The sequence below is a fragment of the Lissotriton helveticus genome, chromosome 5_1 (genome assembly GCF_964261635.1).
Source record: "Lissotriton helveticus chromosome 5_1, aLisHel1.1, whole genome shotgun sequence".
NCBI classification, from domain to species: Eukaryota; Metazoa; Chordata; class Amphibia; order Caudata; family Salamandridae; genus Lissotriton; species Lissotriton helveticus.
In genome coordinates, this window is record NC_136065.1 from 386816255 (window position 1) to 386832263 (window position 16009).

Here is a 16009-nt window from a genome sequence, read left to right on the forward strand (position 1 = left end):
CCCTGCCACGTGCATGTGGATGGGGTGGGGGCACACCTCCTGCATTCTGCTGCATCTGCACCGCTGGGTCCCACTACACTAACTTAATGTCCACAGGGTTGGCTGCTATGTCCACTCTTACTGTGCACTATGGTCACCCCTTCTGAGTAAGACTTGTTCTTACTAACACCCAGTTTGGGCATTCCTCCGGTTGCGGGACTTTCTCTCTGGTCACAGTTGCATGTTTTCCCGATATCTATAACTGTCCCAGACCAAGCATCTTGGAGGCACACAACACTAATACAACATTACGCCTAAGGAGGTGTGGTGAAGGGGTCAGTGGCTCTAGTGAAATACTGCTGTGTTAACATTATCTAAAGAGAGTTCCCCAGCCTGACGTTGGGGAATTATTCAACCACATGAATCTATGAGAAATAACAATGCTGAAGAACTGTAGTTACAGGTAAGTAACTTGCTTACTTATAGCTGACCTTTACAATGCACCACTTGTCCATTTACACAGCCAATTGAAGCTGAACCCAACACCAGTTGGACTGACAAAAACAAACACACAACATATGCTTGAATACTGCTTGAGTGCGAGGTTAATTTATTTCCGTTTACACTGCTCGTCCATGTCATGGCTATGAAAAGCGTAGCCAAAAGCAAGCCGCCTTCCTAAAACCTAAGAAGAGAGCAAACTTTTTTTCTTTCCTGGAAGGAGCCCAAAACAAGCGCAGTTTGGTTATGTTGGTTGCTATTTTTCATTTCTTTTTAAAGCCGGATTTTCCATTACCTTGTCCCAAACAAAACAAGAGATTACTTTGCATTTCCACCATATAAGCCTAACAAATCCATCTTCCTCCAAACATCTTGTACATTCTGAGGCCAAGGCATGGTTCATTCCATGCCAGGGTACTCATGTGAGCCATCATCACACGTGCACTGGATAATATTGAAACTGTTGTTCTGGGAAACCGTTGTTTTCATACTCTCTGCACCATTCCACATAAGTCAGGTATACAGCGCAATCCATTTCCTGTGACTGTTGGACTCTTGTGGTCAAATCAGAGTATGATGTGGTGATACACCTCCCCCTTTCATCAGTGCCTGTATTGTTGCATTTACATTGTGTGTGTCTGGCATCTTTGGGAAACCTTGTCACCCACAATGAGCTCCAGCACAAAGTGAGGCAAATTGTAAAGACCACATTTTTAACTCTGTGAATCAGTCTTAAATGAGAAATTGGTCACATACATATCAGTGGCAGATGTCTTCTATAACCACTTCTATTTCCTGACTCGATAATGCAACATACTGCCTTCATCCATGAAGGCAGCACTGTCATTCACCAGGCACTCAGCAATGAACAAGTTTAGATTATTTTTAGCTAGGCCTGCACAATCACACATCATGGTATGTGCAGGGCAGTTTAGGATTGTTAATGACCTTTGGTTGTTTTTGCAGAGCCATAAGAAAGTTGGAGCGCTGTGGAGAGAAGCCAGCCTGAACTGGAAAGACTTCTTACCTGAAGGAGAAGATGAACAGAAATTCATCCGTGAGAAAGTGAGTCCTAGGCTTTTACACTGCTAAATCTACCTGTGCCAGAGTTTGCTGTTTTGGTCAGGTGAAAACTGCACATCCGTATTTTGCAGACCTTTAAAAGCCATATGTGCAGTGATACTGTTGTTTACTGTATAATGGGGATCTCTGAAAGAAATGTTGCTGTTGGGATGCCCTTTTAAAGCTTCCATTATTAGATGGTGGGTGATTCCTCTTTAATGATACTTGTGTTGTCTATCAATGACCCTTTTCCTGTTGTTGATGGTCTCTGAAAGACCTTAATGCTGTGGTTCTGGGCTCTAAAGGTGTGTGAACCTCCTTAGTCTGAATGTTGGTAAATGGCAGAGAATTAATCTTGCCTTTTCTGTATAAAATTCATTTTGTTCCTTTGCAGAAGTTAGACTTCACTGTGTTGGCCTGCTGCACGTCTTCTGAAGCACTTTCAAAGAAAGAATTTTCTGCCGAAGAGCTGGACAAACGGTTAGCAAAACTTGTGATTGAAGAAAAAGCCAATGATGAGCAGATCTTCGACTGGGTGGAGGTATAGAAATTCTGTTCATCTTTTTATGAAGCCAGCTTGGGCATTTATTTCTTTGAGGAAAGTGCTAAAAATGTTCACGTACATTTTTCTTTCTGTGTTTCGTTTCTTACTTGGAATGTCTTGACAGAATCACTGTGATGCACTCGCTAACCTTCTCTATTCAGTGTTCAATTTGTAGGATGCCTTTTCGTAACACCATAAGAGGTAATGCTTTTTTTTTTTCTAGTGCTTGTTAATTTGGAGCTCTTCTTCATCAGACTTTCATACATTCGTATGCTTTGAATCATGCCTCTTTCTAAGTCTAGGATCCTTGATACATTTAACGCAGCAGTATTAAAGGCTTACGCTTAATACAATAAAATGTGTAGCCTATTCATCTCAAGAGATGGCAAGGCTTAAGCACCACTCCATTGAAGTCTTGTTCAGATTCTTACTGACCCTATGTAAAGGGATTCTTGAGGGTGATCTCTGTTCTGTTCCAGTATTTATTGCTTCTTTAATAAAGTGTCTATAGAGTGGCATACCATCTACTTTAAGATGAAATACCTTTAAAGTGTTTTCCAGTTTCAGCCCTTTGTGGGTATTTCATTTATCTCTGGGTTTATGGACCAAGGAAAACCATTTTATTGCTTCAGCCACTGGACTTCCTTTCTGTCAGCATAACTGAACATGCACTATAAAACAATAACAATTGTTCTATAACTTGTAAAGATTATGGCACAAAGAAAATATTGTTCATGCAGGTGTGGCTGCATATACACATTATCCAGTATTAGGGGTGTCTTTCATAGATTCACATACCTGAATGATTCCCCGTCGTCGAGATGGGAGTCCCCGGTACATAAAGAAAGTAATGTCCTAATAGACATATAGAGAAATCGGCCTAAGGGCCTCACCTTAGTAACATATCCTTGTCCTTTTGTAGAAAGGACCAAACTCTAGAGAAGAGCCAATCAGCTATCACCTCCCTCCAGAACCCTCCTTGAAGGAGCCTCAGCCCCTCAGATTTTCTACCGCACGTCGTGCTAAGGGAGTCTCCTCTGAGCTCTGCTCAGTTTTCTTTTCTCAACTAAGTTTCCAGTGTTCTCTAATACTGTTTTTGTTTTCTGGACTAGTTACAAATATCTTTATGGCTGAGACACCAAAAAAGGGTCTATTTAGGCCATGTGGGAAGAAAAGGCTGCATATAGATGACCAACATAAAGACTGTCTATATTGCCTGTATCTAAATCATTCTTCCAAGGATTGCAAGGTATGTCGTACCTTCTCCTCGAAAACCCTCAAAGATTGTGAGGGACGTCTCCTAATCTGGCTTCAGAGATTGAAAGAATGAGACCAGCTGGAATCTTCTGAAGAAAGTGAAGGCTTTTCAGTTTCTTACAAATCTTCTCAGAAGAGACCAAGAGTGACTTCTCTTGGCCCTTTTACACAGCCTCCTCAAAAGAAGACACTAAAAAAGTCTTCAGAGGTCCACTCTAAGGTGGTTTCATCGAAGGTGTCCTCTCAGGAAGTTCCCACCTTCAAGAAGCCGACTTCGACTCCGTCGACATCTTCTACGACGACTTCAACGACGAAGAAAGCTGTTTCTTCAGTACAGTATGTCACTACGTCGACGACTACTGTCTCAACGTCGATGGCAACATCGTCACTGACCTCGTCGACGACTACGACCCCATCGTCGACGGCGGGTAAGACTGTGTCGTCGACGATAAGCATCAAGAAGACACCGTCAACGACGAAGCAGTCGTCAACGCTGTGCTCGCCTACGACTGACTCGTTGACGAGCTCGACGACGAAGACTTCATCGTCGACTCCGTCGACGAAGACACCGTCGACGCGAGCACCGTTGACGAGGACGCCGTCGTCGAGATCTCCAACGACACCAGTATCGACGACAGCACCATCGACGATAACACCAACGACTACAAGATCTGTCGACGCCTCATAGTCGACGGGCTCGTCAACGACGATGGATCCAAGTTTGAAGAGCACATATGTGCACCTTAGGATCACAAAAAAGACGCTAACGCCGGATTTAACATCACCAAGTAGAGTCCAACCGCTACCTCCAGCATGTCTCCTTGAGGAGGAGGATTCAGATGAAGGGGACATGTTCCAAACTGTGACAAGCCCCTCTGAGCTTAATGTGAAATATCAGGAAAGTTCGGATGAAGAGGAGGAGCAGGAGGAAGAATATCGCCCACCTCCTCCACCAATGGTTTGCCTTCCAGCCTCTTTAGTCTCGGACTTACAATACCTCATAACAGATTACAAACAGAGGTTTCCACAGTCACCTGCACCTCAACCCTCAGCAGTATCTCTCTCACCAAGACCACGGCCTCCACCTTTAAATTTACAGCCGGATCCAGTCAACTTATCACATCCTCCGTCTTCCGATGAAGACAAGGAAGGAGACCAGCATGAAGAGGGAGAGCTTCATTCTAACCACGATGAATGGGATGACTGTCATTCCCTGCCCTGCTTCTCCAGTACAGGCACAAGCGGACTCGCCACCCGAAGACATTGGAGGGTTCCATAATGTCATTGAGAGGGCAGCTCAACGTTTCGAAATCCCCATGGTCTCTCTCCAGCAGGAATGCTTCTTATATGATTTTAAGGAGCCCTTCAAAAAATCTGTGAAATCGATACCTATTATAGAATACCTGTGGGGACAAGGTGTTAAAGTGAGGCAGAACCCTTCCTCAGTACCTCCGGTATTTCCTCACTTAGACAAGAAGTATAGAGAGCCTGATACTGTGCCAGCTTGTTTAATAGGACATCCTAAGCCGGACTCGGTGATTACACAGGCAGCTCAAAAGAAGTCCAAAAATCCTACTGCCCCGTTGTCAGCTCCGCCAGATAAAGAAGGCTGAAGGCTGGACAATATTGGGAAACTTTTCTCAACAATGTCTGCTCTGACAGTAAAGGCGTCCAATGCCTTCGCGCTTTTGGGACGTTAGAACAGGCAGTTATGGACAGACATAGCCCCTTATCTAACGTCCTTGCCTGAGGAATCGAAGGAAGAAGCGAAAAAAATATTACTCGAAAGGGAACGCTCAGCGTCAGAAATAATAGACTGCGCAATGGATATCGCAACAACTAGTTTTCGCCAACTTGCCGGGGCAGCTGTTTTGAGGCGGCAAGGTTGGCTGAAGGCAACTTCCTTTTGTCCCGAGATTCAGATGAAAATCTTGGATATGCCTTATGATGGCCAATTTCACTTTGACCTCAGATCGATGAGGCGTTGCAGAGTATAAAAAAGGACACGGCCAGAGCGTTGGGAACTCTCCAATACAAAAGTGCGTTCTTTCACGGCTCAAGAGGAAAGGGACAGTCCTCTTACAAGGGGGATTATCAATATCGGTCATCATACTCTTCGGGGCAGCAACATCGGCCACAGTTTCAACAGCGCCAACAGCAGCACCAACAATCTTCGTATGGCAAAACGTCCTTTCGGGGTAAAGGCCAAAGAAAAGAACGCTCATAGACAATGACCTTTCCCTTCGGCCTGTCTCCAATTCCTCTGTGCTCTCAAAGATTGGAGGAAGAATTTCCCATTACCTAGAAAACTGGAAAAAAATTACCACGGACCGGTGGGTTCTACAATTAGTTCAATTCGGCCATTCATTGGAGTTCCTTCACATACCTCCCCGAACCCCTCCCTGACCTATGCTTCACAAAAATCTGTGTCTGCTTCTCCCGGAGGTCTCTCTTAAGCTCCAGAAAAGGGCAATAGAAAAAGTCCCTCTGTCCCAACGAGGGAAAGGATTTTATTCCCGCTTCTTAGGAAGAAGCAAAAGAAGTGGAGGCCGATTTTAGACCTCAGAGCCCTCAACAAATTCCTAAAAAAGCAGTTGTTTCATATGGTAACGATCCAGGAGGTCTTACAATTCCTAGATATGGAAGATTACATGGTATCCCTGGATCTTCAGGATGCTTATTTTTTATTTATTTTTTTATTTTATTTATTGGTATTTGCAAAGACATACAATGTCAAACCATAATAAACATTCGGATAATCGCACAACAGTACCCTTCGTCCAGACGTAATCTCACAGTACATTCTATACATATAAGTAATGTTAATACCGTTGATATAACCAGTTACACAATTTCATTTATGTTCAGATAATCTATGAGATATTTCCAATAATCTTTTGGTCTCGAACCTGCAGGTAGTTCTTCTCCATATGTGTGTGGAGTGTCCCTACAGTACAAAAGACCTTGTATCCATTGCTTAGTCCTCGGTATCATCTTGCCAGCCCAGTGTAGAGAAACTCTTCGCTTGGCCGCTAATAGGGCGATGGCACAAAACTTATGTTTTACAGTCCGCACTTCTGATAGATACATCTGCCGTGTGGATTCCTCACCTTGTGAATATCCCCTTGCGTCAGCAACATTCGGAAATTCTTTTTGTAGCCTCGCGCCGACGTGGACTAGGACGTCATAGAGACACGACCTCGCTCGCGACTCCACTGACGTCACCGACGCCTACAATAGGCCCACGCCGGCGTGATGACATCAGTTCCCTTTTTTCCGCGTCGTCGACGCTAACGGTTTCGGGATACTCTGTAGCTTATAATATATTGTTACTTTATTTCCTCTATTCTCCATTCTCTGAACTTTTTACTCGGTTATCATGTCGACAAAGAAAACAGGGTTTAAACCTTGTAGAGAGTGTGGGAAGATGATGTCCGTTACGGACCCTCACCAAGACTGCATCTGGTGCTTGAGTTCGGATCACGACGTTGACGAGTGTTCATCATGTCAGAAGATGAATCCGAAGGCTCTTCGAGAAAGAGAATCAAAACTTCTTGTGGCTAAGCTAAAGGCGAGTAAAGTTAAAAGATCCTCGAAGCACTCGAAGAGATCGAAGTCGAGATCCAGGTCGAGATCTCGAGAGGCGTCGGCCTCGAAGTCTTCGTCTGATCACGCTTCCGGTTCTCGTAAGAAGCATAAGAAAAGGAGGCATGAATCCCGTCATCGTTCAGGTGATAAGTCTGGTTCTAGATCGTAGTCTCCCAAGAGGATGAAATCGAAGGTAATTCCTCCGCAGGTGTCGGATCAAGAAGGTGAGGCTTCGCCTTCGGAGTCGATGGTCCATTCTCCGACTCCAGTTCCGGATCCGACTCCGGCTCCGTCTCCGGCTCCAGGTGACACCGATGGAGTTCCTATTGAGGAGGAAACTTCGAATCCTGTTGTGGAAACAGATTCTAACCTACCTCGGGATCAGCCTGAGCATCCACCATTCCCGACTCCAGGTCGGGACCCCTCTGCGTTTTTGAACGCAATGCATGGTGTGTTCTCAAGATCGTGGTACCCCTCTGGAGCACCTTCGGGTCCCATGGGTCCTATGGTTTTCAATTTGGGTGTTCCTCACTCATATGCTCCAGCACCCTTCATGCCGTATATGCCAGCCCCGACCCCGCTGTGGCAGTACCAAGCTCCACCGAGGTCGACGCCGGTATCGACGCCGGCTCGGCCGAAGTCGACGACTCCGGCTCAGACGTCGCCGGCTCAGAACAAATCTATGGAACAATCTTCCAAGCCCTCGGATTCGATTCCGAAGTCGGCTCCGGCGCCGTCGGATTCGGCGCAGGATTCGACTGCACTTCGAGTTAAAATGAGGTCTCGAAGAGAAGCTCAACGTCTTCTTGATGAACAGAGAGTTGGTGATTCTTCTTCTGAGGTGGAGGAAGGTGAGCTGGAGGGGAGTTATTTTGAGGACCTAGCAGAAGCGAGTGGTCTCGAATTTTCCCCAGAGTGGTCTTTACCTTCAGGACCTGATGCACCCTCCAGAGATGTTCAACCTTATCATGTTGTCATGAAGAAGGCAGCAGGACTTTTGGGTTTGACTTTGCCTACTGTCGAATTTAAGTCAAACTTACTGACTGAGGTCCTCCATTCTCCGAATTCGGCAGTGGAACCTTTACTGCCATTTAATGATGCTTTAAAGGATCCCATTATGGAGGTATGGAAGAAACCTTTTTCTGCTCCTGCAGTTTCAAAAATTGTGGCTAGGAGATATAGAGTGGCTCCTGAGGATCCTGCTTTCTTGTCTTATCCTTCTCCTGAGAGTTTGGTAATTCAGGCCGCTTGTTCTAAAAAGTCAGTTGGTGCCTTGTTCTAAAAAGTCAGTTGGTGCTTTTCCGCAGGTGCCTGGCGACAAAGAGGCCAAGAAACAGGATCAAGTTGCAAAAAAGACTTTTTCTTCAGCTAGTATGGCATTGAAGTCTTCTAATGCCACTTGCCTTATGGGTAGATATATTCATGCTCTTATGGACTCTATGCGTTCCTTAATCCCTAAGGTTCCTGAGGATAACAGAAAAGACTTTGAGGAAGCTTTGTCTGATTCTCAGGCGGCAGCCCGTCAGGTCATTCAAAGTGGGCTTGATACTACGGATTCTGTGGCAAGGATCATGGGCACGGCGGTGGCCACGAGGCGTTCAGCCTGGTTAAAGTCGTCTGATTTTTCAGCTGATGTACAATCTGCTCTATTGGATTTACCTTTCGATGGTGAAGGGCTCTTTGGAAGGAAAGCAGACACTGCCTTGGAGAGATTCAAGGACAGCAGAGCAACTGCTAGATCTCTTGGCCTTCAGGTCAGGGGTTCTACGACCAGGAAATTTAGAGGTTTTGGCCGTTCTTCCTTTCGTACATTTAGACAAGGTCAGCAGCAGCAACAACAGCAGCAGCAGCAGAATACCTTGTATAGATCATACAGGGGAAAACAGAGGGCACGTCCTCGAGGACGTCAAGCCTCCTCCTCCTCCACCTCTTCCAACCCCCCAGCCACAGAAAAGCAGCCCTAGATCCGCCATTCAGGATCATGTAGGCCCAGTGGGGGGTCGGCTTACCCACCTTCTACGAGATTGGGAATCGGTTACATCAGATCTTTGGGTTCTCAATCTCGTAGAAAATGGGTATGCTCTTCCCTTTCGGGAATTCCCTCCCAATTACCCTCCTTGCCAGGGGTATTGCTCAGAGGAACATCTGTTACTCCTTCAGGAGGAAGTCCAAACTCTATTGAGAAAAGGTGCGATAGAGGTGGTCCCAGAGCAGGAAAGGGGTCAGGGATGCTACTCCCGGTATTTCCTGATTCCCAAGAAGGATGGCAGACTTCGTCCAATCCTGGATCTCAGGATCTTGAATTTTTATCTGAAACAGGAAAAATTCAAGATGCTCACCCTTGCTCAGGTTCTTCAGGCGCTGCTGGAAGAAGACTGGATGGTGTCACTCGACTTGCAGGATGCGTATTTTCATATTCCAATCCTGAAGTCGCACAGGAGGTATCTCCGTTTTACGGTGGGATCGCAGCACTACCAGTTAGCGGTCCTTCCGTTTGGACTTACTACTGCGCCTCGGGTCTTCACCAAGGTGATGGCAGTGGTGGCGGCGTGTCTCAGAAGATCAGGGATTCCTGTATTCCCGTATCTGGACGACTGGCTGATCAAAGCGCAGTCGTCAGAGGCTGTGCTTCATCATCTGCGAGAAACAACCCAGTTGGGTTTTTCGATAAACGTACCCAAGTCTCACCTGGTGCCCTCCCAGCGCAACCTGTTCATAGGTGCTGTACTGGACACAACTGTATGTCGTGCATTCCCTCCCCCTCAAAGGATTCGCGACATACAGGAAATGATTCCTTTATTTTACAATGGAGCGGTCGTTCCAGTCCTGAAGGTCCTTCGCCTGCTCGGTCTGATGGCTTCTTGCATTCTGTTGGTCAACCATGCACGCTGGCACATGAGGGCACTCCAGTGGTGCCTCCGCAGGCAGTGGTATCAGCACAACGGAGATCTCAGGGAGTCTGTGAGGATCTCCAGAGAAGCTGCGGCGGATCTGTCTTGGTGGAGCGTGGAAGGCAATCTGTCTCAAGGAAAGCCTTTTCAGCTGCCTCCATCGGTGGCCACAGTGATTACGGATGCATCCACTCTAGGGTGGGGTGATCATCTGGGGGATCTGGAGGTCAAGGGCCTTTGGTCTCCAGAGGAAAGGTTGCTTCACATCAACCTTCTAGAATTGCGGGCGATTCGTTTGGCGCTCAAGGCCTTCCTCCCTTCCCTTCGCGGTCGTTCGGTCCAGGTCCTGACGGACAACACGACCGCGATGTGGTACATCAACAAGCAGGGAGGAGTGGGGTCGCAGTGTCTCTGCAGAGAGGCTCTGCGTCTCTGGTCCAGGGTTCAGGACCATCAGATTTGTCTGATGGCAAATCATCTGGCCGGGGTTCTGAACGTTCGTGCAGACAGTCTGTCGGCGGTTCTCTGCCGACCACGAGTGGAGGCTCCATCCGGAGGTGGTTCAAGACATCTTTCAGATGTGGGGGACTCCTCGGGTGGACCTGTTCGCCACTTACGAGAATGCGCACTGCCTGTCATTCTGCAGTCTCCAGTATCCGATGCAAGGAGCCTTGGGGGACGCGCTACTGGAGCTTGAACCCATTGTAAAAAAATCGGGGGAAACCCCATACAGCGCAAGACTGTATGCAAATATGGCCATTCTATCGAATCAAAGGCTTTAGCCGCGTCCAACAGTATCGCAGCAGCTCTAGTGCTAGGAATTAGATATGAGATAGGGGAAAGAGCGTGCGGGTGTTATGCGTTGTTGAACACGATGGAATAAAGTCCGATTGATCAGGCAAGATCAAATTAGGCATCAAAGGCTGCAACCGGGTGGCATGTAATTTCGACAAGATCTTTGTGTCCACGTTAATTAGGGACAGGGGTCTGTAGGAATTACAGTACTCTGGATCCTTATTGGGCTTCAAAAGGGCTATTAACATGGTTTCCCTTAATGTCTGTGGTAACATCAGTTTATCATGGGCATCCCCATACATTTCCACCAGGGGCTTGGCTAACTGGTCGGCAAATGGTTTATAAAATTCACCGGTGAACCCATCAGGGCCTGGAGCTTTCCCGTTGGGAAGGGATTTAATGACCTCAGTTACTTATTCCACCGTGATTGGTAGCCACAAGTGTTCACGTTGCGCATCAGATAACCAAGCTATCGACACATCCGCTAAATAGCGCTTAACGTCCTCCGGAGAGGCAGTGGGCTATGAGGTGTATAACTCCCCATAAGCAGACATAAATTATTTTAGGATGCCCTCAGCATCTCGGTGTATGATCCCCTCCCCATCTCTAATCGCCTGTATCACAGTTGGTGATCGTCCAGCACAGATTTTGTCTGCTAGTGCTTGTCCAGGCCAGGCCTGCCACCTTCGCCATAAGATCGTGCTATCTTGCGTTTTGTAATATATTTGAGTTTGTCGTCTGCGTATGTTTGGTATTCCGACAGCACCGACCTAATCGGGCCTAAGATTTTTGCTTCTTGTGTGCGTTCATACTCACGTTCCAGAGCACAAAGCCTATCTTCGCGAAGGGCTAGCTGACGCCGAATATCCCTTAAAATGCCTGCTGTAGAGCTTATGCAAACCCCCCTAATCGTGACTTTAAATGCCTCCCATAGGAGACTTGGATCATCAGTAGTAGGTGTATTTAACTCAAAATGTTCAGTAATTGCAGTACTAACAGTGTCAGTGTAAACTGGGTCGAGCAGTGCTTTCGCATTAAACCTCCAACTGTATGGGGGTGATACATAATGTGGCAGCAATAGCGTAAGCAATACTGGATTATGATCGGACAGTGTTTTGGGGAGATGAGATACAGACCTCGTCCAGTGTGAAACTTCATCAGTTCCCAACCAATAGTCTATTTGTGACCAACTGCTGTGGACAACTGACATATGTGTAGCCTCCATATCTGTGGGGTGCCTGGCTCTTCAGAGGTCCACAAGCCGCATCTCTGCCATTATGTTGTTCAATGTACTCAGCGCACGTTTATGGGGCTCTGTCGACGCTCCAGATCTATCCATTGCATCATTTAATGCAATATTACAATCCCCACCCCAAATTAAAGGAATGTCAGGGAGGTCAAGGATCTTGAGCCAAAGTGCATGGTAAAAAGCGGGGTCATCTATATTTGGTCCGTATGTGTTAAGTAAAGCGAGTTTGTGACCTCTCAAAATTCCAGTTACTATGACATAACGGCCCTCGGGATCTATAGCCGTATCCTCTACTTGGAAATTCAAGCCCTTTCTGAACAGAATGAGTACCCCCCCTGGAATATAAAGAATATGCAGAGCCATGTACCGATTCCGCCCATCGGTGCCCAATACGAGGGTTTGCATTAGGGGCACTGTGTGTCTCCTGCAAGAAAACTATATCAATATGTAACTGATTTAAGTAAGCTACAATTTGACTTAACTTTTTCGGGTTCTTGAGACCTCTTACATTCCAGGTCAGTAGATTCAAGTGTTTAGGTAGAGCTTTCTCAGTAAGCATGTCTAGGTATCTGGCACAGACTGGTATATCATTCTTCTCCTATACGCAACATATCAACTATGTAACAAAAGATTGATGCATAGTGTAAGGCTCCTCCAGACTACAGCGGTACGTCTTAAGTGCATTGATCTGAAAACAAAACAATACCCAACTCTAACCCCCCTCCCACCACCCACTTCAGCATCCCAATTATGCCAAAGACATGTCCCCACGGTCACAAAAAACATAGTTAAACCCCAGTCGGGGAACTCCCGTGTGGGGGGTCCACCGAATGCACACATCTACATCCAACATAGTGTAGGTGGACAGAAGTACAATATATACGCAGACTAAGAGAAATATGGAACCTACAATAAAACAGCAATAATAGACTGAGAATGGTAGCTAGTATTTGCAGAGTACTGCTGATCAAACCCCAGAGCCGTACAGTAGAAATGCATTTAAAGTCCAAAACAATAATAACGAACCCCAGCATGCAAACATTGTACGTGGTATCAGTTCATGCATGTGAGGCAATATATCCTCCCTCAGGTAAACATATCAATGAAGAGGCAGCTATAGACCACAGGCTGTCCAAAAAAGGAGCGATACACAAACCCAGCAGTCTATGCATACAAAATGCGTCAGGACCACACACCAGTGTACTGTCTGGGTAAGTAGGACGTGAGGATACATTAGTCACTAACTTGAGGTTCTGTCTACTTGTACAGGCCATCACCTCTGTGCAAAATAGCAGATGTTGAGAAAGACGGCTTAACACAATTATAAGGAGTTCTTGGGAATGCTTTTCCTTAGACACATCGTACAGCAAGTTAACACCCCCAGCCGACGTGATCAGCAATGTAATATGAATGTTACCTGTAAAGAGATCCCTAGCAGCACGCTGCCAAAAGCGTCTAATGGCTTACCAGTCCATGACGACAAGGAGACAAATGCCCTACCCTTACGAGCAATCATCAGTCCGAGTCATGGGCTTGCTCAGCACGCTTCTGATCCCGCCGTCTTTGATGCAATTTCTTTAGGAAGTCCTGTGCGGCTTTCGGAGTAAGAAGAATCGTGGAGTGGCCATCATGAGTCACCTTCAGCCGAGCTGGGTAGAGCATAGCATACTCCACACCCAGCTTTCGCAGTTTCTTTTTAGCCGGATTAAATTCCTTACGAGCTAATTGGACTGCCATAGTGACGTCGGGCTAAAACTCCAGTGCGTTACCCTGATGAAGAATTTGCTGCTTCTCAATAGCCAATCTCAAGATTACATCGCGGTCTCTATAATTAAGAAGGCGGACAATGATAGGGCGCGGAGGTGCGCCCGGTTTTGGCCTCGGGGCCAAGGACCTGTGGGCGCGCTCCACCAGCATCACCGAGGAAAGATGTTCTGCACCAAAGGTACTACGGATGAGTTCCTCCACGTATGTTTCCATCTTCCCCATGTTTGTGGATTCCGGAACTACCGCCATCCTGACGTTATTCCGGCATGACCTCACCTCCAAATCCTCCGCTTTGTTTTTAATCACATCCAGGAGTTTTTCCATTTCCGCGCACTTCTTGGTGGAATTATGGGACTCGTATTCCACCGCAGATATCCGGGTTTCTGCTTCAACGACTCTTTCCCCACGTTTATCTAATTTCGCCACCATGTTGTCGACTCTTTGAGTAATTGTATCCAATTTGCCGTTGATATCTTCCAGGCTCTGTTGACTGGTTTTAAGCACCGTCTCCATGCCGGTAGGTGCCACTGCTTCACCTTCAGGTTCAGTATCTGACTGTGCAGTAGCTCCCTTAGTGTGTTTTTGGGCTTCAAATGTGAGCTTGGCCTGTTGTTTCTCTGGTTTGCCCATTATGCCCACAGAGAGGTACCACCAGCACAAGAAGATGATCAGGGGTGCTCAAGGTATGCCGGCGTAGGGCAACTACAAGGCGGAACGCACCACTCACAACCTCAAATGTGCGGCTACACTAGAGCCAATGGGTAATCCGCCGCTCAGACACCGCCCCAGCTTTCCAGGCACGGCTGCGCAATTGTCCAGTGAGAAGTGATGTAGGCAATCCAAAGTAGTTCAGCAGAGACCCGCAGCCCCCCCCCCTTCCCCCCCGGAACAGTATCTGTTAGGGGCCAGCCACAGGAGGAGCACCGTATGTTAAACAGATAGCCCCGGCTTCCAAGTCAAAAGGCACGTCAGACACGTCGGCCGCAACTGCCACGAAACATAGCCGCCGTATCACATTAGTTATTCACTGCTTTCTCCGCAGGCGACAGGCACCGCCACATCACACACAAATCCTGGGCCCCCAAGTGCCAACGCATCACTCATGTCCATGTAGGTAAGGGCATGAGCACATCTCCACATCAACTCCGTGAGCACCCAGCCAGACGGAGCCCTTGTTCGACGCAGCACAGTCAGACCAATAACGCCGTCAGACTCCCAGCAATCGCCGCCTCTGCCACTTGTACCCGCAATCAAAGATGGACCCGCTACTAGGCCGCCAATGTCACTGTAGCCGCCATGTTGACTTGGGGATTCGTGATCCTGTTGCCTGCAATCAGCACATCGCCACTCTAGCCGTGCATCAATTTATTGCATGTTCTCTGGGCGCCGCGGTCCCCCCCAATCACACACTGGAACCGCTGCAGAAAGTCATTCAGCGATCCACGGACACAAACCTGAGTGGGACACCACTAATCCGCTCCTCAGGTGCCAGCTCGCAACATTGCCGGCGCCTCCCCACTATATCACAATGCCTGCTCGTCTCTTGCGATGTCCCATGTCCGTCGTTACCCACGGTTGGTGCACACTCCCGCAATCTCCAACACCGCAGGCAACCGATAACTGCTCCGGGATACCTCTAGGGAACCACCATTTTGTGCGCTTCCTGCTGCTCGCGTCCTCCGAGCGATCCGCCGAGCCGGACCTTGCCCCCGTCGACAACAATGCTACTCTCCCCCGAGGGCCAAGACGCCACAACAGTCCCGGGTGCCAAATCGCACAATCAGCTGGACTCAGGCTAGTATGCCATCAATGAAGCGTAACGAATCCCCGTGATTCTGGCCGCCGCCATGTTATGCCATCGGGAGTCTGGGGCGCCGGTCGGCTAGTCGTAATTTCTCCAGCCCATTAGGTTCTTCAAGGTTCCAACACCTTACAAGTTATGGGCAAGATGATCTGATGCGCATATCTGCTAGTGGAGTTTTGATGGATAATTACTCCTGTCCTGCAGAGCTGTCTCATGAGGCAGCCATTCCGCTGTGCGCCCTCTAGCGCCCCTCACCCAGGATGCTTATTTTGACATCGCAATTCACAAAAATCACCCCAAAAAAATTGACGAATAGAGCCCGTGGGGCACAGAGGCGCCCGGTCTCCCACCCCAGATTGGTAGTCCGCTAGTGAGACCCTCAGGAGGCTGCACCCCATCCCGACCCCTCTCCTCGGCTCCGGTCACTCCAAATCATCTGCAGGGACCCCAAGATGCCGCCCCACTCAGAAATTGGCAGGGCTGGTCCCCCGGGGCCTCGAGTCTACATTTAATGTGCAATTTTTAACAAGTGTAACCTTTTTTTCGGAGGATCTACAAGGATATTTCGCCAG

The 16009-nt window shown here is 47.6% G+C and overlaps 1 protein-coding gene across 13 annotated transcripts in view; it reads left to right on the forward strand.

Moving 5' to 3' along the window:
* EIF4G3 (eukaryotic translation initiation factor 4 gamma 3) overlaps positions 1–16009 on the forward strand; it is a 1426031-nt gene that overhangs the window by 1319518 nt on the left and 90504 nt on the right. For all 13 annotated transcript variants that reach the window (XM_078642564.1, XM_078642569.1, XM_078642559.1 and 10 more), the window contains 2 exons: positions 1447–1545; positions 1937–2083. In XM_078642564.1, the coding sequence (XP_078498690.1) occupies positions 1447–1545; positions 1937–2083 (246 nt within the window). The remainder of the gene's footprint in view (positions 1–1446; positions 1546–1936; positions 2084–16009) is intronic.